The 27,007-nt window shown below is 35.8% G+C and overlaps 1 protein-coding gene across 3 annotated transcripts in view; it reads left to right on the top strand.

Annotated features, from left to right (window-relative positions):
• Positions 1 to 27,007, top strand: part of ABCA5 (ATP binding cassette subfamily A member 5) — a 60,287-nt gene extending 33,280 nt beyond the window's left edge. For all 3 annotated transcript variants that reach the window (XM_072939482.1, XM_072939481.1, XM_006199344.4), the window contains exons 19-39: positions 1,037 to 1,238; positions 3,449 to 3,618; positions 6,190 to 6,317; positions 6,749 to 6,886; positions 9,842 to 9,955; positions 12,737 to 12,907; positions 14,034 to 14,147; positions 14,545 to 14,679; positions 16,196 to 16,270; positions 16,802 to 16,893; positions 19,608 to 19,734; positions 20,040 to 20,157; positions 20,260 to 20,351; positions 21,186 to 21,361; positions 21,734 to 21,809; positions 21,936 to 22,030; positions 22,784 to 22,903; positions 23,972 to 24,121; positions 24,504 to 24,583; positions 25,451 to 25,506; positions 26,026 to 27,007. In XM_072939482.1, coding sequence (XP_072795583.1) covers positions 1,037 to 1,238; positions 3,449 to 3,618; positions 6,190 to 6,317; positions 6,749 to 6,886; positions 9,842 to 9,955; positions 12,737 to 12,907; positions 14,034 to 14,147; positions 14,545 to 14,679; positions 16,196 to 16,270; positions 16,802 to 16,893; positions 19,608 to 19,734; positions 20,040 to 20,157; positions 20,260 to 20,351; positions 21,186 to 21,361; positions 21,734 to 21,809; positions 21,936 to 22,030; positions 22,784 to 22,903; positions 23,972 to 24,121; positions 24,504 to 24,583; positions 25,451 to 25,506; positions 26,026 to 26,133 — 2,537 coding nt within the window. In that variant the 3' untranslated portion in view covers positions 26,134 to 27,007. The remainder of the gene's footprint in view (positions 1 to 1,036; positions 1,239 to 3,448; positions 3,619 to 6,189; positions 6,318 to 6,748; positions 6,887 to 9,841; positions 9,956 to 12,736; positions 12,908 to 14,033; positions 14,148 to 14,544; positions 14,680 to 16,195; positions 16,271 to 16,801; positions 16,894 to 19,607; positions 19,735 to 20,039; positions 20,158 to 20,259; positions 20,352 to 21,185; positions 21,362 to 21,733; positions 21,810 to 21,935; positions 22,031 to 22,783; positions 22,904 to 23,971; positions 24,122 to 24,503; positions 24,584 to 25,450; positions 25,507 to 26,025) is intronic.

The raw sequence follows: 27,007 nt of genomic DNA, 5'->3' as shown, positions 1-27,007 counted from the left end.
AAATATTTTGAAGCATACGAGGTAGTTTCTAGAGATGTTTGGGCAGTGGGAAGGGTGCGCTCTGTTTAGGTATATTGGCTTTTTCCCATAGTACCTTTAAGTCCATTATACAAAATAAATTTGCCTCTAACATGGGTTTGCTTTTAGTATGGCCAGTTTTAATTGTTTTGTTTTTTAAAGGTGAATACATATCAAATTCCATAGACGATAAAGTGATGCTTATTGAGTAATGTGATTGTGATACACAGTATTTTTTATTTTGATTAGTCCTCTGTATCTCAGGGGAAGAGGGGAATTGGACTTGTTTATATTACTAAATCATTCATCAAAACTGTTAAGCTGGTAAGATACCAAGAGAGCGAGATTGTATTTTATTTAAAATATTATTTTATGTATTTTTCTGTTCCACTCTTAAAAAGTTTTACATATTTACTCATTTTTTAAAAAATTTAACATAAGTCTAAGAAGTCCTTCTTCATACTGAAGCCAGATTTCATCTCTTTTAAATTGAATCATTGTTTTGAAAATAACGTATCTTGATTTTTATCCCCATCGAGAAGTTTTGTCTGGCTTTGATCTAATGGAATTAATTATAAAGCATATCTCTTGTATTTATACATATTCCAGTTTATTTTACATAATATAATGTTTGTAAGGTCAGACTACTAAAGTTGTACAGTAGTTTGTTCGCTTTTATTCTTTTACAGTATCTGTTACAGGAATATTTCACAGCCTACTTACTCATTCACCTGTTGATAGCCATTGGGGTTCTTTCCAGTGTATGGCTGTTGGATGGGGTACTAGCTAAGAATATTCTTGTGCATGTGTTTCAGTGAACCTCTGTACATATCTCTGTTGGATTTATACTTTACAGAGAGTTTCCTGGGTCATAAGCTATTGCCAAAGTATATGACAGTTCCCTCTGTCCTACAGCAGTGCTAGGTGTCTGCTGCTTTGAAATTTATATGCTTCAGAAAGGTTTTCATCTTTTTAAGGAATATACCATAATTTTCAATCGTTTTGTTTTGGCAAACAGATTATAGCGTATTTACTCAGCAGCCACCAGAGGAAGAATGGGATTCAAAGTCTTTTGATGAAATGGAGCAGAGCTTGCTTATTCTTTCTGAAACCAAGGCATCCCTAGTGAGCACCATGAGCCTGTGGAAACAGCAGATGTATACAACAGCAAAGTTTCATTGCCTTACCTTGAAACGTGAAAGCAAATCAGCGCGGTCAGTGTAAGTATAATCACTCTTACGCCTGATGAATTTTTGTCAAGGATACAAACTGGTCATGCCATCTTAATCTTTAAAATATAGACATATATAAATAATCTATATAGTTTTGAAAGATTAAAATGTAAAATGTAATTTCACAATGTCAGAGAAAAGAAATTATGCCTAGAGTAATTTCATTGAATACCATTAGAGCCTTACTCTTTTTAAAAACCAACATTTTTGGAATCATCAATAAAATGAGGGAGTGACAAATAATATTCTCTAATTGTGTAGTTTTTGAATTACTGTTATTGTGTTTAAATTTTGTTTTCCATTTATATTTTTCACACTTTTTCCCCCTCTATTACTAATATTTATGACCACTTTTTGTAAACAGCAAGAAGAGTAAGTTTTATTCTTATTTATCAGATGAAGAAACAGAAATATAAAGAAAAGTTTATAGCTAGTAGAATTGGGGTCAAAATGACTTCTTTTCCACTTGGCTTTGCCTCTCTCAGTTAGGCTCCCATGGGCTGCTAGACACTGTATTACTTAGAAATAACATTAAGTACTTTCATATACTGCACTGTCTTGTTAGATCCAAAATGGCAGTAGAAAAAAAACTTAATAATCAAAAATTAGAGTTCTGTTATATATTTGAAATATGCTGAATTCATTTCCTTTTTTGCCCAAGTTTATTTAACGGCAAAGAAATGTCAATCAAATATTTGATTTATTCCTGGGTCAGCATTAGTGAAAGAAAAATATTGATTTAAATCGGCATGTTTCAGTTTATTTAATTGAATACTGCTCTCATGAAATTCTCCCTGAAAAACAGTAAAAGTGTCTTAGCTCTGGCTGTCACAACAAAATAACATAGACCGAGTGGCCTGCATCGTGGAAATTTCTCACTGTTCCCGAGGCTGCGGGTCAGTTAGGGTGCAGCATGGTCTGATTCTGATGAGGGCTCTCTTCCTGGCTGGGCCGCTGTCTTGCTGTGTGCTCACGGAACCTCTTGGTGCACACGAAAGAAGAGAGATGGAGAGCAAGCTCTCTGGGGCCTCTTCTTAGAAGGGCGCCATCCCATCATGAGGTCCCTGCCCTCATGACCCCATCTAACCCTGATTACCTCCCGAAGCCCTCATCTTCAAATATCATCCCTTTGGGGATTAGGACCTCAGCATATAAATTTGGGAGGAGGGTGACAGACATTAAGTCCACTACAAAAAGTATCCTATGGTCAAATACATATTTGACCATCTATGCATTTGGAAAATATTGTATCTTATATTGTCTCTCTTAAAGATTTGTTCATTAGCACATAAGAACACATGAGAGGTTCTGTGGTCAAGAAATGATTCAACTCACAGAGGTTCCAATGAATTTTTTTTTAACCTAAAACCCTTACTAACTTATTAGGAAGTTAGAGTCAATGCTGTATGCTTTTGGCAGTGCTGATTTAGGTCTACTTTCAATAATTTAAGAATTACTGAAAATTATAGGGTTTCTGAAAATTATAAAATGCCAAAGTGTGATCATCTAAGCTCTCTCTACCCACTTGTTTTGACACCTATCACGTATAATGCGAGGTGTTTTGCAGGCTAAGACAGAAGGTTATCTGCCTTCCAGATAGAAGGACATTTTGAATGGGTAATAGAATTATGTGCTGGACCAGCTGCCAATGATGATCCTTATAACTGACTGTGTGTATCTTTGTCTCTAGAAGAGAAGTGGAAATTGAAGTGGTTAGGATGAAATTTTAAAGACACCAGTCATTTGAAGTTTCACTGTATTTTTTATTTTCTTCCTTATATCTAAAATATTTTTGTATTATATATTTTCTAAAATATATGGAGAGTAAATAAGAAGTAGGGCAGGAAATAGTTCTTTCAGGAGAACAGAGATGTAAATGGTGACATATGTCTATTTTTTTAAGTTTTTTTTTTAAGTTATAACTGCATGTTTACACGTGCTATAAAAATTTCAAGGTGGCTCTGGTCTAAAATATAATTTTGTAACTTTTGATTTTATCATTGAATAGTGATTTTCTCTCCAATACTGTCATGAGACCATTTTGGAAAGTAGAAATTCTACTCCCAAGTGCTACTTTTTCAGATTTTTTTCCCTTTTTTTTTAAAGTGAGTACTTTTTAACTATCATGTGAAAGATTTTTTTTTTGTAGATTTACATTTTAATGTACCTTGAGCTATATTATTATTTTTTCCTTTCAGGTTGCTTCTGCTTTTAATTTTTTTTACAGTTCAGATTTTTATGTTTCTGGTGCATCACTCTTTTAAGAATGCCGTGGTTCCCATCAAACTTGTTCCAGACTTATACTTCCTAAGACCTGGAGATAAACCTGATAAATACAGAACAAGTCTGCTTCTTCAAAATTCTACTGGTGAGAGTGTGTGAAGGTCTGTGAATGTGTGTTGGTTGGGGCCTGGGGGTGAGGGGTTGATATAGACCAGAGACTTGGATTTTAGAAATATATGTAAGGTAAAGGCATGGTCTGTCTGCACAAATCTAGATAAAAGTCCTTCTTGTTGTTGAATAATACATTGCAGAAATGAAATTTTGGTTTAAGAGTAGATGACAGTTTAAAAAAATTCTGATTTAAGCTGCTTATCACCATAAAATTTCCTTTTTTTTAAGAGTAGCAAGATTGTTCTCAGAGTGTATTTCATCTAAAAGTTTATGATGAACAAAATAAACTTCAGAAGTTGAAGAACCCTCTTTTTAGCAGAGTTATAGGGGAGGGTATAGCTCAGTGGTAGAGTGCTTGCTTAGCATGCACAAGGCCCTGGGTTCAATCCCCAGGACCTCTTCTAAAAATAAATAAACCTAGTTACCTCCCCTCCTGCCAAAATAAATAATATAATAACAAAGAAAGAGGTACAGCATATATTTATGCAGATACATATCTAAATAGTAGTGTTTAAAGAATTCTTAAAGACTATCTGAAAAATTAGAATTAAGGAAAATTGGCTTAGATACAAATATCTGTAATCAGATACATTAAGTCTGTAATGGATATTTTTGGATTTGCTATTGACTCTTCTTATTACATAATTATCAAATATGAAAAGATTTTAAAACATTTTGCTTTGAGCAAAAGTTCAGAATAAAATTTTTAAAACCTGATATTGGATTTTGAGTTTCAAAATATTAACCTAGATCAAAATTTTACATAAATTAGGTATTCCTACAACATCTCCCATCTGCATAGATGGACTGTAGTCCCAAAGTTCTTGAAGGGAAAATTAAAGCTGCTAACTCTGGCAAATTTACAGTAAAAATAAAAGCGGCCTCATTTGCTTATCTCACTGAAATATGTTGGAAATTTGCATTTCATATAACCCTTTCAGTATTCAAAAATTCTTGGCAGTTTAACATTTCCCAGCACTTCACCTATATTCTAGTATCTTTCCTTTTTGATTCACTGTTAACTGAAAATCTATGCCCAGTGTTAAAATAATAGTCATGCTTAGGGACAATTAGAAATAACTGTTAAAAACATCACATCACTCTTAAATTGTAGCTGTAGTTTATGATGTAACCTTTGTTCTTTTGGAGGAAGAATGTATTTTGTGATAGAAAATACTCTTGGATAGAAAATGTCATGGTTTTCAATTTCTTTCTTTCATTAGAATTTTTGTTTTGCTTTAATATACATTTCATGTTGCTGAATGGTAGTACTACAGGGAGCCTTACACTCTGATACTGTGACGTTTTTGCATGTTTGGAGAATCCTACATGTGTCTCAAGTATTTCTGCTTTGAGTTCACTTTCGCTAATCTGCAGAAATGCTAGTATTTTCAAAATTTTGTCCCGTATGTCATTCTTTAGTATTTCTGGAGTTGTTTACACATATATATGTGTATACATATGTGTGTGTGTATATATATATGTGTGTGTGTGTGTATATACGTGTGTGTGTGTATATATGTGTGTGTGTGTGTGTGTGTGTGTGTGTGTGTGTGTATATATATATATATATATATATATAATATATCTATATCTTATCTTTTCCTGGGCCTTTTTGGCCCTGAAGGCACGTTTCCTTTAGGAGTCACTGGCCTTTGTGTGTATATATTGGGTGAGATCTTGCCCTCCTTGCAGAGCTTTTGGTCTCACAGTTGGTTCAGTTCCTTCCGTTATAATAGAGCTCTCTCTCAAGAGCACAGAGCCACGCTGGCATCTGGAGGTGAGCGATCACTAGATTAGGAGTGAAAAGCATATCACTAAAGGCACCGTTCTTTCTGACGCTCACGTTTGGTGCTGACTCGGAGCCACCCTGCCATACAGCCCAGTTACTGACAGTGTCTTCCTCTGTTGGGTTTTGATTTCTCTCAAAGTCACATTTGACCTTCCCTGAATCCTGGCTTTCGTGGTGATGGGCAAGGTACTATTTCCATTCATCAGGCATGTTGGCATAGATTTAAACCCCTGACAGGATTCAAAGTCTCTCCCTTGGCTCCGGGCACTTTACAAGACTATAAGTGGAGACTTGGCTATATGCTTTAATATTGTAAGGCAGATGACATTTATAAAATCTGTCTGTTCAGAGCATACAGAAATCCTCAAAGGAGCAATGTTACCTAACTCCGCACCCTCGCATCTACGTTTCTGAGCCTTGTTATGTAAAATTACCAGATAGATTTTTATTCTCACTATTTAACCAGATTTCATGTGAGTATTATGGGTAAACTTTCAATGTACTATTAGTAGCAGTAGCAGCTAAAATTTGCACAGTTACTGCGTGCCTGCCACGTTCTGTTCTAAGGCCTGTGTATGTATTGACTTGGATTTGAATGCAGACTGTCTGGTTCCAGAGCCGGTGTTCATAATCATGTCTTAGCTAGTGAAGATAACAATATTTCTTTTTAAAAGAGAGCTCTTTCCAATGTTGTTTGAAGACTGTTTCTCATTTAAACTGATTGTTTATTATTTTCTTATTTGCTAATACCAGACTCAGATATCAGTGATCTTATTAGCTTTTTCACAAACCAGAACATAATGGTGACGATGTTTAATGACAGTGACTATGTGTCCGCCGCTCCCCATAGTGCAGCTTTAAATGTGATGCAGGCAGAAAAGGTAAGAGGAACGTATGTGAATGAATGAATACCCGTTTGAAAGTTAAGAAACATTAAGATATTTCCTCTCAAAGTGATCATTTGCAGATATGACCTCAGTAGTTGGAAATTAAAATTTACTTCTGGAAATAGATAGCTGTGTTGACTTATGATGTATTTTATGCCCTAGTGGAGGACCAATGTGTAAACCTATGAGGAATTTAATTATTTTTGTTATTTTTTTTGTTTCAAATATCAAAATATCCAGATCCCAAACCACGTTGTCTTTATCTCTTACTGGGTATTATTTCTGTGATTTGTTGAATCAGATGTCAGTATCATTAGTGAGAATTACCTTGATTGGTGAGAGCAGCTTGGTACATAGCAATCATTTATGTGTTCATTTGTGTTTCTGTATAGTCTGTAACAACTCTCTCTCTTTTTGAATTGTAGGACTATGTTTTTACAGCTGTTTTCAACAGTACTATGGTTTATTCTTTACCTGTATTGATGAATATCATTAGTAACTACTATCTTTATCATTCCAACGTGACTGAAAGCATCCAGATCTGGAATACCCCATTCTTTCAAGTAAGCAAACTTAAAAGTGTGTGTGTGTGTGTGTGTAAAATAACTACTAAAAGCCAAGTGACAGTCACAGATGAACTCTGTAGAAGTTCAACTCGTGATGTCTCCTAGTCTGAAAACTTGAGCTGGGGATGGTTCACATCCTGGTTTTAGGATTCTTTAGTACGAGTTTACTTCAGGGTCAAGGAGATTATCTTGGTACTGATGTTTTCATAAAGTGTGAGCATTTTTTATGTTAATCACAGAAGAAAAATTTAGATAATTAAAAATGAAATATTGTCCACCTAACATCTAGATATTGGGATTTTTGAACCTTGAGAAGTCACACAGTCATTTTTCCTGTAGGTAGGACTGTTGGGTTATAGATATGAAAGTTCACTTAAGTCTCCAGAAAAATACTCAACATTTTTCTCTCAATCCTTATGTTGTTTTTCATATATTGAAAAACAAGTGGACAAATCTCTTTCTGTAATAGCAGCTTCTATTTTCTGTTGCCGTACTGTTTTTTGGGGGGCAGGGCTGGTAATTAGGTCTAGTTATTTATTTATTTTTTTAGAGGAGGTACTGGGGATTGAACCCAGGACCTTGTGCATTGCTAAGCATGCCCTCTGCCACTTGAGCTATACCCTCCCCTCATACTGTTTTTTAATAGCTTTATCGAGATGTACTTCATACACCATATAATTTACCCATAAAAAGTGTACAGTTCAGTGATTTCCATTGTGCTCCAGTTTTGCGACTGTCACCACAGTTTCATATTTCATCGCTCCTCCCAAGAAATGCTTGTACTTATCAGTTAATCACTCCCTGTTTCCCCTGATGCCCACCCCTAGTCAACCACTAATCTACTTTCTGTCTTTATGGCTATGTAATCTACACCTGAATTTTTTTAGTGTATTTTAATCTTTTGCCATTAAAAAAATATTTTTTTGGAGGGGAGATAATTAGATTTAGTTATTTATTTTTTGGAGGAGGGACTGGGGATTGAACCCAGGACCTTGTGTACGCTGAGCATGCGCTCTACCACTTGAGCTATACCTTCTCCCCAACTCTTGCCATTTTTAAATGGGAAATCACGTCGAAGATTAAATAGACATGGGGACAAAGAACATCAAAGTTGCATTTTAAAAAGATCACTGGCACCAGGGAGGCCAGGGAATTTCTGTGGGGGGAACTGTGGTGGAGAAGAGGAAAGAAAGGTGTAAAGATCAGTAAATAGTTCAGATGAGAGGAGAGGAGCGTCGGAGTTAATGCAGTGACACTAACAACAGAGATAGAGGAAAAAGATGTTAAAAAATGTGTGGCGTGCTTTATCACTGCTGTATTTGTGAGGTGGAGAAAAGAAATCCTCGTGTTTCTTACAGTTTTGGGAAAAGTGGTGCATAGTAGTATCTTTCACCAATTTTGAGAGTATAGACAAAAGAGGGATTTTGGCTTCGTTTTGATGGAATGGAGATAACTGACTTCACTTCTGAGCCTACGGAGTTAGTGGCTGTCCTGGTGGCATTTGCCTGATGGACATGTAGTAGGCATTGGGATGTGTGAATCTGGAGAGATTTGTGGACAGGAGGTAAATACTTGTGAGTCACCGGTGCATAAGTGATGTAGAAATCACTGAAGTTGTAGATGATCCCTTGGGATTTTTGTTGTTGTTATTGTGCAGTGTTTTAATCCTACAGAAAATAAACAACCATGTATCTACTACCCAAATATTTCAAATGTTAGTATCTTGTCATACTTCTTCTTAAAGGTGCAGCTGAAACCTCTAGTGTATCCCTCTTGTTTCTTTCTCTCCTCCATGAAGTAACCACAGTTCAAAATGTATAATTCCCGTACATGTTTTTACGATGCTGCTACATTTGTATGTATCCATAACTCTTACAAAAGATCTTGCAGCTTGTATTTTCCATCACTCATTGACATATATACTCGACCATCTTTTAAAACCAGAGGGAAAGAAATGAGACTTTTTAAAGCTCAATTTTCCTAATAAGATACAGTCTTATCAGTGTTCCACATTTCCCCCTTCCTTTATCAGATTCTGTGTAATTGAATTCAGCTGTAATCTCATTAACCTCCATTTCTTACACTGCTCAGCTTACATATTTGTTGATTCTATCTGGATCTTTCACTTTGCCTGAAACACTGTGCCAGAGTTTCAGGCAAAGTGTCCAGAATCGTATGGCATGAATTAAGAAATTTGCTTCATTGCTAAAAACTCAAAACAAGATGCACTCTTTCTCCACATTATCGTGCGGTAGGGGAACGTGTGTGTGTACCAGGGCCAGTGTGCCTGCTGGAGTGCCTTCCCTGTCCCGTGGGCGTATCTGCTCAAGAACAAGGGTGAGGAAATGGCCTTGTTGAGGGTGGTTCTGGGTAGTTTGCATTTGGGGCACCCGATGTTTACCTGGTTGGGAAGGCATGCTGCCTGTACCTGCATCCAGGGCCTGTGGGAGTTATAGTCTCCTCTGCTGGGAATAAGAAGTTCCTAGTTCCATAGGAAGGTGAGCTTGGGGACAACTTTTCCCAATGGAGAAGAAGAGGGTGCCACGATCCCAGCTGGTTCATAGTTCAGTCCAGGCAACCAATGAAGGCATCAAAGGTCATTCTGAGAGAGTCATGTTCATTGCATAGGACCGCAGGTGGACATGTTAACTGCTCTTCATGTACGTTCTTACTTTTCATTAGATGGGGAAGCTCAGTTTACATGCTCTATTATTCTGTATACTCCTATGAGAAAATAATTTGTTCAGGATCATGTAGCTATTTAGTAAGTGTCAGAGTTGGTTCTGTAGCTTGCTGCATCTTAACCCTGCCACCTGTTTTTGCACGGAGACTGCTGTCTGGGATAGATGTCCTGACGTACTTCTTCAGAGGTTTTGATAGTCTTTCCAAAAGTAATAATTTGACGTAAAGTGATTCCCAGCTCTGTTTGTTCTTCTGTGGGTTGTCTTTCAGGAAATTACAGACATCGTTTTTAGAGTTGAGCTGTATTTTCAAGCAGCTTTACTTGGCGTTATTGTTACCGCAATGCCACCTTACTTTGCCATGGAAAATGCAGAGAATCATAAGGTAATGACTCAGTTAAAAAGTTACCGGTACACTTTGCTTATCTTAGAAAATTAACCTACTTTGTGTGGGTGTAAGACTTACATGCAATTATTATTTCAAGAGTAAGTAAATGGAGTATAAATACGCTTTTTATGGTAATAGTAATAGCTATCACTCATTATTTGGGTGCTTGCCATGTACCTTATTATTATTTTTTTATTGAATTATAGTCAGTTTAGAATGTTGTGTCAGTTTCTGGTGTACAGCACAATTCTTCAGTCACACATATATGCATTTTCATATTCTTTTCCACCATGAGCTACTGCAAGATAGTGAATATATTTCCCAGTGCTATACAGTAGCCGTGTGCTTTAAATGTTATGTCCTTCCATCCTTACAGCACTGTGAGGTGAGTTTTCTGTTACCCACTTGTGGGTCAGGAGATGGAGGATGGAGCGTTCATATGATGTGTTGCCGTAGCTTGGTTTAAGTAGTAGATCTAGGAACTGACTGTGATCCTTAAGTTCTTAGTTGGTACAGTGAACTGCCTCTTTTTTTTTTTTTAACCTTTCAAAGAATGTATTGAATGTATAAGGCACTTAGTTTTTGTCAAATGAAAAAAAAAATTAGGTAGAAAATGATTTTGATCACCAGGGCCTCGGAAAACTGCTGTGTGTGCAGATCCCTGGTGTTTTGTTGTCGTTGCTGTTTGTTTGTTTGTTTGTTGCCTTCTTCTCCTTTCTCTTTGGACGTCCACCAGGCAGGTAGTGATCGTGTCCTCTTTTGGCTGTTCAAAGCCTTTCCCCCTTTCACTCTGCTGAGACTGGCTCCGTCTTACTCCTCCAGTCAAAATTCTCATTCTCTCCATGTCTGTTCTTAGTTCAGTGGTAGCAAATTTATGTAAATTAATTTACACAGGGTGATTATTAATGAGGTTAAGCCTCATAGCAGACAGTTACATCTTTTAATAATTTTCTGTAGTGTGAAACTAATACATGAGTCTCAGGAGAGTTTTTTAAAGTATATTTAATTTTTTGTTGTAAATATATATATAGGAATCTAGAAAATATAGGAAAGTATTAGGAAAATTAAAAGTATCCATAACCCCCCACAACTCAGATTTGAAACTTACTAGCCAGTTGCATTTTTTCTTACTTGTTTCAACTTAAATGCTTTTTAATGCAAATTTTTATTTAGAGATAACTGTAGATTCATATTAGGTTGTAAGAAGTAATACAGCAAGATCGTATGTACCCTGACCCCCTGACTGTACCCTAGTAATAGCATCTTGCAAAACTGTAGTCCAGCATCACAAGCAGGATATTGACATCAACACAGTCAGGGTGCAGAGAAGCACTGGCACCACAAAGCTCCCTCTTGCCGTGTTTTCCAGGCCCACACATCCATCCACCTCACTCCCTCCCTGACCTCTGGCAACAACCGACCTGTTCTCCATTTCTATGATTTTGGTATTTCAAAAATGTGTAAAGGGAATCATAGCATATTGGCTTTTTTCACTCAGCATAATTCCCTGGATATTCGTCTAATTTGTGTTTACCAATAGTTTATTCCTTTTTATTGCTGGGTGGTATTCTGTGGTGCGGATCTGGGTTAGTTTCTAGTTTTGACTGTTACGAATTAAGCTGCTGTGAACATTTGCTACAGGTTTTTCTTTGAACGTAACTTTTCATTTCTCTTGGATAAATGCCCAGGAATACAGTTGCTGCGTCGTATGGTGATTGCATATTTAGTTTTATAAGAAGTCATTGAACTATTTTCCAGAGTGGATAAACCACTTTACATTCCCACCAGCAGTGTATGGATGACAGAAGCATGGGTTATCCAAAATAACTGTATTTTACTTGGTTTACGTTTTTAGACTTATGTTGGAATTTATATTTTTCTTCTAATTCATTGAACACGAAAGCTGTCGATTTTTAAAAATCATTTCTCCTCTTCTTAACTGATCTTTATAGTCCATGCCTCTCTCACCTCCTCTACGACAAGCTCTTTCATATAATACCCTTAATTGTTAGGAGTAGAAGTTTTTATAGGTGACAAAAATCAACTGAATAGATTGTTAGGTATTTGAATTTATGGAAGACTTAAACAATTTTAGATTAAATAATGAAAGCATGAGAGCATGAGGAAATCTATGATCATTTAAGTTTACTGCTGGTACAGATGAAAATGCTGTTCACTTGTGTAGTAGTAACAGCTAACATTTGTGCTACACAAGATTGAGTAAAAGGCTTTCCAATGTATCATCAGCACAAAATTTCACACTTAAGCTGAAAGCCTTGTGTAAATCGGGGTTCTTGGCCATGTACTAGTGTTTTCGTGAAAGGTCAATATTTAAAAGTGAGAATCTTTTTTCTTAAACATATTTTTTCTCTGTTTCCACAGAATTTCAGAAGCAGGTGTATTTTGCACAGCAGTAACCCCCATGACACCTTTACCTTTTAGTTTTGTGTTTGTCAGAAGCACTGCTGTATTCTGATGCTGAAAAAATTTTTTGAGATTGTTGTACTTCAGAAATAGTGAGCCAACATTAAAGGCTGAGTGGAATTTACATTTCGCTGTAAGGTGTTGACTGGGAATGTGATTTTTTTGTTGATGTAAAATGAAGAGTTCTATTGTATTTAATTCCTCTCTGATCTTTGTGCTGAACACTGGAATTTGACACAACACTGTAAAATGATTATGAATCAATAAAAAAAAAAGAGTTCTACAGTAATTTGCTAGAGCTTTCTGTTTGGAAGATGTTTAAAGCTGTAATCAATTTTCCCCTTTTATTTTTAGATCAAAGCTTATACTCAACTTAAACTTTCGGGTCTTTTGCCATCTGCATATTGGATTGGACAAGCTATTGTTGATATCCCCTTATTTTTTGTCATTCTTATTTTGATGCTAGGAAGTTTATTTGCATTTCATTATGGATTATATTTTTATCCTGCAAAGTTCCTTTCTGTGGTAAGTTAATATCCATTATACCCGTGCTATTTGTAATTAAAATGTTAATTTTTAAAACTAAATCTTCAGAAATGTGGTAATTGGCTGAGTAATTTTGATGTTATTTTTTAACAAAAAATAGAATCAGAATCTATTTAACTATTGTATATGATACTTAAAATCAATGCTATTTATACCGCTATAAGGAATTTTTGATATATTTAAAAAATTTTTAAATTTATGTACAATCAGTTACAGTGTGTCAGTTTCTGGTGTACAGCACAATGTCCCAGTCATGCATATACATACATATATTCATTTTCATATTCTTTTTCATTAAAGGTTATTGCAAGATACTTAGTATAGTTAAAAAAATTTTTTTAATCTATTTTTGATATAAGCAATTTTTGGAAACATAAATTTACCATTATAAAGTAGTTCCTTGAAACTAAGGTGGTTTTTCATGTAAACTGCCTACTTGTGTGTAATCAGGCGCACTTAAACACTTCTTTGTCTCCATGCCTGAAAATAATTTCACAAAGAAGAAGCCCCTTTATTCCATAGTTTAAAATATGGCTTTAGGTAAGTAAGGAAGAGTAATTTGCATTCATATTCATTTGTCAGCGAATGATACTTGACCCCTTCCTATGAGTTATATTAGAGAAAAGAAAACAGCTAGGTAGGCTGTGGTTGCTAAAAATAAACTTAGCAGTTTTGCCAGAGATCACAGTGACTTTGCATATTAATGTCTACCTTATAAATTAATAAATGTTTTTCTTAATAATTTATAAAATGCATTAAGCACTGTATGTTAAAGGTTAGCTAATACTTGATTGAGATTGATAAAGTTGTAACCAACTCTGGATAGCATTTTACTTGACATAAAAAAGACCTACAAATAGTGTTTAGTCTAAATAACTTATTCAAGGTTGGGTTAACAGTTTTAAAAGCGTGAGTTTTACTAATTTAGGAGAAATGTGGATGGTAGCTCGTTGAGTAACCGCAATTTCAGTTTTTGGAGTGATTTGTTGAGCAATACAATTTGAAGAATAATTTCTTAATGTTTTAATGTGACTAGTATTTTGCATCATGCATATTGCTAGCTATTCATATTTTTTTAATAAAAATACACATTTCTGTTTTACAGGTTTTTTGCCTCATTGGTTATGTTCCATCAGTTATTCTGTTTACCTATGTGACTTCTTTCACTTTTAAAAAAATTTTAAATACCAAGGAATTTTGGTCATTTATCTATTCCGTGGTAAGTCACATTTTGTATTATTTCATCTCAGGTTTTCAAAGCACGTCCTTTGAAAGCAGTGAGCCCTTTTCATGATTATACTCCAAAATGTTGCTGTGTCTTTTCTAAGTGTGCAGAACTTAAGACAGCTAGCTAGCAGCACCTTTTTGTGTGTATATTTGTCTTCCGTACCATCTGTTCTATGAAGGGATGACACTGAATGCATTTCACAGCTGGCACAGCAAGGATGCCAGCTACAAACATCTGGTACCAGGGCTCTGACACTTTCGGGCTGAGTATCTCCTGTGGCTCCGTGTTTTCTTAGAGGATTAAAAGCATAGTTAATGCTGAGGCACACAGTAAGTTGGTATGAAATTTCTAAACGTCTTTTCCCTTGTCTTCTCATTTTTTTCTTTAGACAGCGTTGGCTTGCATTGCAGTCACCGAAATAACTTACTTTATGGGCTACACGGTCACAGCTGTTCTTCATTACACCTTTTGCATAGCCATTCCAATCTACCCCCTTCTAGGTTGCCTGATTTGTTTCATAAAGGTAGGTCTGTCAGGTGTTTTAATATTTTTTAGAAAACTATAAATAAGTATAGCCTAATCTTTGAGATCTTAGTTCTTATATTGAAACAGTAAAAAAAAAAAATCAAGTTGGCTGCTGCTACTTGATTTAAATATTATTAATGCAGCAATTTGAAATTACTGTGGGGTGTTTTCCAGCATGTCTTTAAACTGCCAATTCTCAAAGGAGAAGGACTGTGTCCACATGTTCTTTCATGCCCAAAACAATGTACATAAATTAGGAATATGATCTGACTGCAGTCAGTATTTATTTTGGGGGCGTTTTCAAGGATTAAACAATGTATTGCACTATAAAGGGATGAGAGAAAACAAGAAAAAAAATGAAGGAACAAATTGTTTTCTTCTGCCTTATTAATTGAAAAAAATTTCTGTGTAATTAGAAAAAAATTTAGTTGATGAATTATTGTCTAAAGATGATCACTGATTAATTCTACTCAGAAACCTCCTTACTCCTCTACCCCCCACACTTTTTGGCTTCAGTTGATAAGTTTAATTTATACCCGCTCTGATAGGAATATTTTGGGGTGGGGAAGATTTTAACCTAACTACAAAACATGGCTATTAATATTAATAACTAGCAAGTTTACAGAGAAGACGTGTTTGCTGAACAAAATACATTAAAAAAATTTTAATCCAAATATTTCTACGTATTGCAGCTGAAAGAAAATCATTTCCTTTGCTCACAAGGCTCCTGACACCCAATGTGTAGGTTTTCCCCTCACATTAAGCAATTCTGATACTAACCAGAGTTAGCACAGACCCCACGGGATAAGGATGCAGTCCGCCAGGGTGTCCCCTGACTTCAGATTCCAGTCACAAGCACTGGGTCCCCAGCTTACCCGCACTTCTTTCTGACTTGGCTACAGATCAAGGGTTCCCGTGAACTGCCTTCTCAGAAGGTTCTGTAGTTTGCCATCATGGCTCCCAGAACTCAGGGAAGCCCTTTATTTACTGTCAGTGGTTTATCATCATGGGTATACAAATAAACAGCCAGCAGAGGAGGTTCACAGGGCGAGGTCTGGAAGGGTCCCCAGTGCAGAGGCCCAGGCCTGTGTCCCCATGCAGTTTGGAAGGCCGCCCTCGCAGCATGTGGGTGCGTCCACGTCCTCCAAGCTGGAAGCACTCGGAATGCTGTGTGAGACTCCATGGAGGTTCCATTACTCAGGCGTGATGAGCTAAGCTGTCTCAGCCCTTCTCCCCTCCCAGGCGGTGAATAAACGGGGCTGAAAGTTCCAGCTCTCCAGTCTGTGGCTGGTCCCTCTGGCCATCTGCCTCCATCCTTCGGGAGTATAAACGTCATTAGTATAAACTCGGCTGAGGTTGAGTGGGGCTTGTCCTAAATAATGACACTCCTGTCACCTCTGTCACTCGGGAAATTCCAAGGGCTTTAGAACTTCTGTGCCAGGAACTGTTGTCAGAGGCCAAATATTATATCGCAGTAACCCAACCACATAAATTTTCAAAAATTTTTGTCTTAGGCTTCTTGGAAGAATAATCAGAAAAGTGAGGACACCTACAACCCATGGGATAGGCTTTTGGTGGCTGTTATATCGGTAAGAAGTAACTGTTAGCATATGACCTTAAGAATAGTTTGGTTCTATCATTTCCACTCTATTTTAGTTTTTATCCTGTTGCATAAAAATGAAGGTGCATAAAAAGTCAAGTGTGTTAGTTAATGCTAGCTTAGCTAATGTGCATTTCATTGGTAAAACCTTTCACTTACTGAATGTGTCCACTTTAATATACTTGGCTTTTGCACATGTCATTAATTCTGCTTAATAATAATTCTGACTTCCATAGAAACAAAAGCAAAGCTTTTTTTAAAAAATTATAGTTTATGAAGCTGACAACAAATGAACTTTACAGAGCTAGAAAAATACATGAAGGATCATTTTACTAAAAATCTACCTTGGTTTGTATTAACATTGATTCTTAACTCATTGTATGACATGCAGAAAAAATTGTGGTGAGTTTTTCTGGTGATAGTAAGGAACCTGATGTATGTGGTTTTGGTTCTGTTGGTATAGAGGAAAAAATAAAAAACCCAAATGACTGTCATGAGCTGTTACATGTTTTTCTTTTAGCCTTACCTGCAGTGTGTGCTGTGGATTTTCCTCTTGCAGTACTATGAGAAAAAATATGGGGGCAGATCACTAAGAAAGGATCCCTTTTTCAGGTCAGTTAATTTTTTATTTATAAATTTATTTTTTATTTGTAGAGTTGTGTAGCCATCATCATAGTCTAATTTTAGATCACTTCCATCACCACAAAAACCTTGTACCAATAGTAGTCACTTCCCTTTCCTCCCTCAGCTGCCCGCTAACCCTGTCTGACCACTAGTCTACTTTCTGTCTCTCTAGATTTGCCTATTTCACACATTCACAAAGTGGAATTATGCGAGATACGGTCTCTTTTTGTCTGGCTTCTTCACTTAACATGGTGTTCTGAAAGTCCATCCATGTTGCAGCATGTAGCAGCATTTCATGACCTTTTTTTGTTTTCTGAGTAACACTGCATTGTGTGGATATACCACACTTGATCTCTTCATCAGCTGATGGGCATTTGAGTTGTTTCTGCTTTTTGGCTATTGTGAGTAATGCTGTGATGCACATTTGTGCGCAAGTATTTGTTTGGACATATGTTTCCATTTCTCTTGGGTGGATACCTAGGAACAGAATTAAAGGGTCCTGTGTTTAACCTTTTGAAGAACTGCCAGACTGTTTTTCAAAGTGGCTGCACCATTTTGCATTCCTGCTAGGAACATGTGAGGGTTCTGTTTTCTGCACGTTCTTGCCAATACATGTTATTGTTTGTCTTTTTGATTTTAGCTCTTTTTCAGGGTGTGAATTGGTGTCTCATTGTAGTTTTGATTTGCATTTCCCTAACGATTCATGATGTTGAGCATCTTTTTGTGTGTGCTTATTGTCCATTTTTATATCTACTTGAGAGAAATGTCAGTTTGAATCCTTTGCCCATTTAAGAAATGGGGTTATCTTTATAGTATTGAGTTACGAGTTCTTAATATGTTCTGGATACAAATCTCTTATCAGATACGATTTGAAAATACTTTCTCTAAGTCTCTGCATATTCTTCTCATAGGATATTTTAAATTTGAAGGGGAATTATTTACTGAAATGTGGCTGTTGGAATTAAATTGGTTCTGAATTTCTGTTTTTCTATTTCTCATATATTTGTTTATTTGCTGAGTATTAACATTCTGTACAAAACTGGAAAGTATTGATAAATGTACGATGGTTATTGGTTAACCACCGGATGCTCCCCACATCCACATCCAGGTGCTCGCCCTTTTCATCTTTGCCCTTGTTCCTGCTGTCACTTGGGAGAGAGTTCAGGATCCACACAGATCACCGTTCCAACACCCTAGCTCCCCTTCCCCCATCTGTTGGTATCAGAGCCGTGCCATCACTGCTCTTCACTTCATCTGGAAAACCTTAAACTCCAGTGTCCAGCTCTACCAGTAACTATTTTTCTAGCTTTCACATCTTGTTTGTCCTGTTGGACTCGTCTCCTGTGGCTTCGTACCCTTGAGTTTTCTCTTTTCTCCTGAATGCATTAGCTAATCCATTTTTACTTTTTCCTCTTTCAGCCTTGCTCACATGATTCATCACTGTCACCCTCTCTCAGCACCCTAAACTTCTGTATCTCTTTGACCTGTCCACTAAGAATCATAATTTTTGGTGAATTTAATTATATGCTAGAGAAAAAATAACATAAAAGTACAGTTTAATGATATTGCACTTCTGTCCCACATAGCCCTGCTTTAACGCTGTTGGTAACCCTGCACGTTTACCTCTCAGCACCTTCCTTTTTCTTTTCTGTTGTTATCCCAAGCCTTCTTTGTATAGCTCAGATTCTCAGATTCACCTCACCTCACCTCATTTCTCACCTCTCAGTAGATGATCTTGCCACCCATCTCAGAAAACAGAAGCACCTAATCATAAATTGTAAAATTTTTACACTTATCCACATGTTCCGTCATTTTTTGCTTTTTCCCAGTCCCAGAGGACAGTGTCCCTCCTGTTATCCACGTCTTCATTTGTTCTGTCTGCTTAAGGGTGTTGCTCAGTCTCTCTTCTCTTTCTGTATCTTTCCCTTTAGGATCTTAATAGAGTATTTTCTCCTTTGGGGAGGGGGTTACCTTTCTCCTATAAAACAAAGGAATAGATCTCAGAACTCAAATTTCATTTAAGCCTGAATTCCTCACTAGCTCTTATCCCAGCTCTCTTTCCTTTCATGGCCAGAAAGCTTCCATCTCCAGTTTCTCACCTCCCTGCCCTCTGGTTTCTGCTCTTACTTACTTACCTCTTGCTTGCTGCTGTTTTCAGTAGATAACTAATGACTTCCACTTTGTCTTGTCAAGTAGACAAGACTCAACTTCTTTAATCTGCAGCCTTTAATATGATTGACTTCTTCCTCTTTAAACTTTTCTCCTCTTTCTCCGCCCCCCCCCCCATAATGTCAACTTCCATTTGCCTCTTTAGCTCTCTTAATAGTACTTCAGAATTTCCTCTGGAAGCACTTTTCCCTCTGCCTACCTTTGTGGTGTCCTGTGGATTCTGACCAGCCCTCTGTATCCATGCTGCCTGGGCAATCTCATGTGCACCCAAGATGTAAGATGTGAATTCTTTGAGAGCAGGGTCTGTGTTTTTGTTTCTATCTTTTTGTCTTTCTGTGAGTTAGTGCTTGATGCATGCTAGTCATAAATAATTGTTGCAAAAATGAATGAATTTAGATAATATCCAGCTGGTATCAGTGAATGAAAAATAGCTCTGTAATTTCCACCTTTAAGACCTGATATATTTCTTCAGTCTTTTCTCGATGTCGTGCTTGGATTTCTTACCATTTTAATCATTTGAAAATATATATTAGGAACCTTTCAAAAAAGTCCAAAAGTAGGAAATTTCCAGAACCAGCAAGCAATGAGAATGAAGATGAGGATGTCAAAGCTGAAAGGCTGAAGGTCAAAGAGTTGATGAGCTGCCACTGTTGTGAGGAGGTAATTTGGTCTTTATTGCTGATTCATATGCCGTGTGCAACGATCAGTTCCTCCTGCACAGAAGTTACTTTGAAAAATATTCTCCTTTCCATGTGAATCAACCTGAGAAAAGTCTGTCTTGAAAAAATATTTTTGTCCACTTGCTTTTGAATCAGCCATTATTTCAGTCATAAATGGATATTTAGTTATATAATACCCCTTATTAGCAAATACAGTTCTTGTGATGTGGACCTGAGGTGTAGATAGCCTGTCATTTACTAATAGGTACCTGATTTACTCTTTTAAAATTTTATTTCCTTTATTAGAAACCAGCCATTATGGTCAACAATTTGCATAAAGAATATGACGACAAGAAAGATTTTCTTCTTACAAGAAGAGTAAAGAAAGTGGCAAATAAATATGTCTCCTTCTGTGTGAAAAAAGGCTGGTATTTAATTTTTTTTTCTTAAATAACTTTTCCAGATGAGCAATTTTCACTTTTTTAGTTTGATTTACATATGATGATTTTTCTTTCAATTCCTTTAGGCGAGATCTTGGGACTGCTGGGTCCAAATGGTGCAGGCAAAAGCACAATTATTAATATTCTGGTTGGTGATCTAGAACCAACTTCAGGCCAGGTATGATATAAGGGTTGGGATATGTTGAATATGATTTATATTTTTAATTAAAACACACTTCCTAGTGACAAATAGAATTTTGATGCTCAAATTTTATGATTTTAATATTTAATTTTTAGGGTATCTTAATTCAAATTATGATCTTTTTGGTTGTCTGTGAGAATAATGTACACAGTGAAATTTCCATACCACACATACAAAACACACACATACAGAATTTCTGCTTTTATGATTATTACAAGTATGGGTGATTTGTCCACTCACTTAATGAAGACCATTGTATTAACTTCAGGGAATATAGGAGCTAGTCTTGACCCTGCCATCAGTTAGTCGTTGACTGTAAGCATACTACTCTCTACTTTGTGGAAACCCCACAGAACTGCTCTGCCCCCTCCTCCTGCTTCTCTCCCCCTTGCTTACTTCACACCAACCACACTGACTCATTGCTTTCCTGGAAAATGCCAGGCACACTTTATGCTTTTCTTTTGCCTTCGATGTTCTTTATGTTGGCTGTTCCTTACCCTATAGAAAACCAAATGACCATATTCACTATTCCCTTGGCTCAAAAATCACCTCTCAGTGGGGCCCCCGATCCTCCTAGTAGAAACTGAGCTTGCCTTCCCACACAGCCCTGCCTTCCTAATCACCCTTCCTGGCCATGTCGCTGAACTCCAGCTTAGCTGCGTATGTCCTTTCTTCATCAGAAAGGAGTGAAAATCTGACCTAGTATCACCCTGACTCTAGGACAGAGTTTGAATTAACCCACGTGCCACTTCCTTTACAATGTAAGTTGAGCAAAAAATAGTTATTTAATATCGATTTATATTTCTGTAGGTATTTCTAGGAGATTATTCTTCAGACCCAACTGAAGACAATGATTCCAGTAAGTGTATGGGATACTGTCCTCAGATAAACCCACTGTGGCCAGATATTACATTACAGGAACATTTTGAAATTTATGGAGCAGTGAAAGGAATGAGTGCAGGTGACATGAAAGAGGTCATAAATCGGTAAGATAATTTTCTTTAGAAACCTTTTGTTACCTGGAGAAAGGCTTACACTCTATAGTTTTAAAATTTCATAACAGGCATTTCCGTGGATCAGAATTTTCATGTAAAATAATCATTAGTTTTTCTTACATTCTTTAGCAAATTTTGACAGCTACGAAAATAAAAAGGAAACATTTTTAATTACAGAATAAATGTATCCATAAATGTCATAAAACTTAACTTTACTTTAGAGTGAACCTTTTAATCAAGATACTTATTTAAAATGAACTTTAACTGAATAACTGTCCTAGAAAAAAAACAATGTCAGCGGTCACAAACAATTGTTTCTGTGTTTATGTATATCACTGTACACTCATGTTATCTGATTTGCAGAATAACAAATGCACTTGATTTAAAAGAACATCTTCAGAAAACTGTAAAGAAACTACCTGCAGGAATCAAGCGAAAGGTACTTTTATTAAACAACAAATACGTGTATATTTTAATGATAGCTTAGTACCTGATACTATCTTGATAGGATTTCTTCTAGGGAGGCCTTATGATTCTCCCCTCCCTCTGTTTTCTTTCCGTCTAGTTGTGTTTTGCACTGAGCATGCTGGGGAATCCCCCTATTACTCTGCTAGACGAACCATCTACGGGTATGGACCCTAAAGCCAAACAGCACATGTGGTACGTATGACCTTGAAGACACTGGAGACACATTGTACTATGTACTTTAGAATAAAAGGAAAATTTTATTTCATTGTAGCTCAAGGTTTTATACTGGTTATATATCTGTATTTAAAATCCTATATAAAATTAAAAAATAATAATTAAAAATTATATTTTGATTTCTAGAGATTTCCCCTTAAATTTTTTATAAACTTTATCATTTTTATGGTGTTAATAATATATTATATATTCCAGAAAAAAATGAGAATACTGTTATCTAAATAGTGTTTAAAATGTTTTTTTCTAAAGTAACATATGTAAGTGGACATATATAATTACCTTTTTCATAATAATGTTTTCTTGAATTTATGTTAAACTCTCTAGGAATTCACAGTGCTAATTAGTTGACCAACTCTTTGAGCCTAGATTTCCAAGTGTAAGGTTTGGTTTAGATGCATGTTAAGGTTTCCCTATAGTTCTATGGCTATTTTTGTTAAAACATGAAAAGACAGCAGTTTTTGGTTGGTTCGTGATTTTTTAACCCATAGAAATATTTGAAACCACAAAATTTCTTCCCTTTGGCAAGCTTTCAAAAATAAGGTAAAATGGGTTAGAAGAGAAAAGTCATAGTTGGGCAGAATAAAATAACTCCAGCAATTGATACTTGATAGATTTAACTTAACCAAATAGTTGGATTTTTAAAAACTTAGGTATTTTCATTAGCATTCAGCTTCTTTTTCCTCTTCTTTTTGTTTTACTTACATTTTGTAGGAGAGCAATTCGAACCGCATTTAAAAACAGGAAGCGGGCTGCCATTCTGACCACTCATTACATGGAGGAGGCCGAGGCTGTCTGTGACCGGGTGGCTGTCATGGTGTCTGGGCAGTTAAGGTAGATGTCGGAGCAGCATGCCACGTAGGAGGCGGGGGGTGGGGGTGGGGTGCAGGTGTGGATTTTGAATGCCATCGTTTCAAAAGCTTAGAGTAATACATATTAATTTAAATATTAAAAAAAATGCTTCCTTGTTTGAATTTTCAGTTAGCTTTCTGTAGAATTACTTGGAAATACGTTAATATTTTCCAAGAATTGGCAAGCTACTTTGCATTTGGAATTGGCCTAGTTTTTAGGCATGGTATTTGCTATTTTAAAAAAATTGTTAGGCATTGTGTTGGATTATAACCCAGAGTATAAATCAACATACTCATATAAATAAATGAATGAATAAATAAATGTGGGAGAAGAGGCAAATCTACTTATAGAAAGATGCCAAATTATGTCTCTCCCAGGGGTAGTCTGGACTTAGTCTTCTTCTAAAGTTTGGAAAGGGGAAGATAGTACCTTTACAGTAGAGAAACGTGACAATTACTCCCTCAGCCAAGCAATGCCACTTGGATATCACGAACCCCCAGTACGTGGTGAGAAAGGTGCTTCAGCTCCATGTTATTCACTTCAAAAACCCGTACCCCAGTCTAATCATGAGAAAAACATCAGACTACCCCAAATTGAGGAACATTATATGAAAACACCTGACCAGTTCTCAGAACTGTCAAAGTCATGAGAAAGAAGGAAAGGATAAGAAACTGTCGCAGAGCAGTGGAGACTGAGGACCCGTGACAGCTCAGTGCAATGAGGTTTTCTGGGTAGATCCTGGAACAGAAGAAGGACATTAGTGGAGAAACCAGTGAAGTCCAAGCAAAGTCAGTTTAAGTCAATAATAATATACTGATGTTGGTCTCTTAATTTTGACAAATGTTTCATTGTTAATATAAGACAACAGTATTGTTGAAATTGGGTGAGGGCACATGGAGACTTTCTGTATTATCTTTTATCTGCAACTTTTATATTAATTTATGAGAATTCCAACACAAGAATTTTATTTAACTCATCTTTAAGTGAGAAATCATCTTTGAAACTGTCAAGTTATTTTATATCTGCTCTTTCTTTTAAAAATTACTACAGATGTATTGGGACAGTTCAACATCTGAAGAGCAAATTTGGGAAAGGATACTTCTTGGAAATTAAATTAAAGGACTGGATAGAAAACCTAGAAGTAGATCGTCTTCAAAGAGAAATTCAGTATATTTTCCCAAATGCAAGCCGTCAGGAAAGGTAAAGATTTTAAAATTTTACTTATATTTCTTTGTAGATCAATAATCATTAAAATTGATTATTGTATTAAAGATTAGGGGAAAATGTCTGTATTATCACCAGTATTGGACTAATGTGTGATAACTGGTGTTTAATATCTAACCTAATGTCATATCTTTCACTGTGTGATACTATTTAAAATTTTTAAAGTTCTTATTTAGTAGTAATGAGTTATTTTATTGTGCATGGAAATATTTTAAGATTTTAGATAATTAATTTTTATCTAAATAGTATCAAAATAAGTTACTGGAGTTTAATTTTGAACTTTTAAAATGTTGAACTTTAGCTTCAGAACCCATAGTAGTTATTTTTAAATTTTCCTATATTTTACCTTTATTTTCAGTTTTTCTTCTATTTTGGCTTATAAAATTCCTAAGGAGGATGTTCAGTCCCTTTCACAATCTTTTTCTAAGCTAGAAGAAGGTAAGTAATATTTGAAAAACATTGTAAGGTGGCTTTTAAATTATGAAAGAATTTTATTAAAAAGTTTAGAAGTTGGGACTCAGTTTTTATTGTAGAAACTGTGGTAAGTAAGAAGATGACCCTTTATTAATTTATCTAAGCCAGAGGCAAATACTGATACCCTAGGGGTTTTGTAGTGTAAACCCTTACTGTCTCCAGCGGACATCACCGCGATTTTTCACATTGCGTCTCTGAGAAAGTTCAGCTTAATTAGCCCTCACTGGTTCAGTCCAGAAGTGGGAGCTTTGAATTGCTTGAATCCTTACTATGAACAATCGCTATTTCCTGCTGCTCTCTTTATGATTAAAGAGAACATCTGAAGTCTTTAGGGAGAGTTAAATTAAAGGAATGAATAGAAAACCAGAAATATGATATTGGAATAGATTGCAAAAGGAACTAAAATAAATATTAAAAAGTATATGGACACATGACCAATATCCAGATTCCGGTTCAAGAAGTCAAGAACAGGCTGTGTTGTAACTGGGGAATGGGAGGTAGAGAGCAGGGATCAAAAGAAACATGAAAGAAAGGAAGAATGTGGAAGAAGAAAGAGGAGGGTTAAAGAGGAGATGGCTGGAAAAGGTGGAATAAGGCAAGTACCATTACATAGCGCTTAGGGCTGCAGAGAACTGTAGGGGCGGGGAGAGGAAGGAAGCGAGAGAGAGGAAGGTGACATGCTTTGGCAGCTTCAGACTGAAATGAATTGATTATAGAGTTGTTTTGTTGTTGTTTTTTTCTTTTTTTAAAAAGATTGTTAGCCACTCAGTAGTTATTGCCATTTTATTATTTAAAATATTAACAAGTAAAATACTGTTTATATTTTAATAGCTAAACATACTTTTGCCATTGAAGAATATAGCTTCTCTCAGGCAACGTTGGAACAGGTACTGTAAAGTTAAATTTACAAAGTTCCTTTGCAGAAGAAAGTGTCTAATATCTAATTGTCTGGGTTTATATTTGAGAGGGAAGGAGATTGTGAGTCAGAAACCAGTTGTTATAGAATATTCCTAAACTCTGTACATTATAAACAACCTGAGGTTCTCCATCATCTGTGTATTTTGATTTCAGTTTCATAGAGAAAATGAGTCATGATGGATGGGATTTCATATTAGCATATCTGAAATTACATTGCTTAAATATTTATAAATTATTTTTATGATGGTGCTACATCTATATATTAATCAAAAGATAATCTACTAATCCTCTAAAATAACATTCATCTTTATATGTGATGAATGGAGATTATTCTGTTTAAATAATATTAATGGCATTATATCTCTTGATACTTTTAAGTGGTTACTGAAATTAGATATGGCCTTGTATCATTTTTGATTTAGTTAAATAAAATGTTTTGAGATAATCGAAGTACAGAATACTGTGTTAATTTATTTACCTTCATTTAGGTTTTTGTAGAACTCGCTAAAGAACAAGAGGAAGAAGACAACAGTTGTGGGACTTTAAACAGCGCACTTTGGTGGGAAAGAACGCAGGAGGATAGAGTAGTATTTTGAATCTGTATTGCTCAGTGGGCTTAACTGAATTTCTTTCTTTTTCACTTTATTTTAACTTTGGTTTAAAAAGCTTATTGTTTGGTAATTGAAGAGCTGTGAAAGCATTGGGATTTTCCCCGGCATCATTAATTGAAATGATGTGGTTGTGTGTTTTACTTCTCTTCAAAAAAAACTTACGTATAATTATTTGAAACTGCATGTTTGTATCTGAAGTATATTGAACTGTAGTCTGTATATAAAATTGAATACCTTCTTTTTCACCTTTCAGAAACAGTGCTTCTGGATTTATGATAGGAAGAAATAGCGATAGAATGATTTTATTTTGAGCCGTCATCTTTATGTTTAAGTTTACACCATCTTGTTACATAAGTATGTAATGTCCCAATCTAAATTAAAAAAAATACAAAATTAATACATAGAACAGAGACATAAAGCAAAAGTGTCTTGCTTTTACTTCTTAATTTCTAAAAGAAACTGAATCACAATTGGCATTCTAAATAAAAAGCTGAAGTCTTATTGCAGATAGAGGTTTACAGGGACATCCACTAGGTGGCACTTATCAGTCATAATAACTGAGACGAGACCTTGTTCTAGTAGGTGGTTTTAAACATAAGTAACTTAAGTATATGAAGTCTTTTGCCTACAGTAAAATTCAGAGGTCTTTCAATTATTGTGGAAGGCTGTGTCTAGGATCTTACTATGTAATAGTCTGAATTTTTGACTGTTTGGGGCTGGAATGACAGACATCTATAGAGTTGCAAAAATTAAACCATACCTTCTCCTCCACCCCTCATGGAAGACATAAATATTTTGTCATCTTCTTTCTAAAGAACATATTTTATTTTGTTCTAGAATAAAATAATTTGTTGGGTAA

Source organism: Vicugna pacos, chromosome 16 (assembly GCF_048564905.1).
Source record: "Vicugna pacos chromosome 16, VicPac4, whole genome shotgun sequence".
NCBI lineage: Eukaryota > Metazoa > Chordata > Mammalia > Artiodactyla > Camelidae > Vicugna > Vicugna pacos.
Note: the sequence above shows the minus strand (reverse complement) of the source record. Positions and strands in the feature narration are given on the sequence as shown.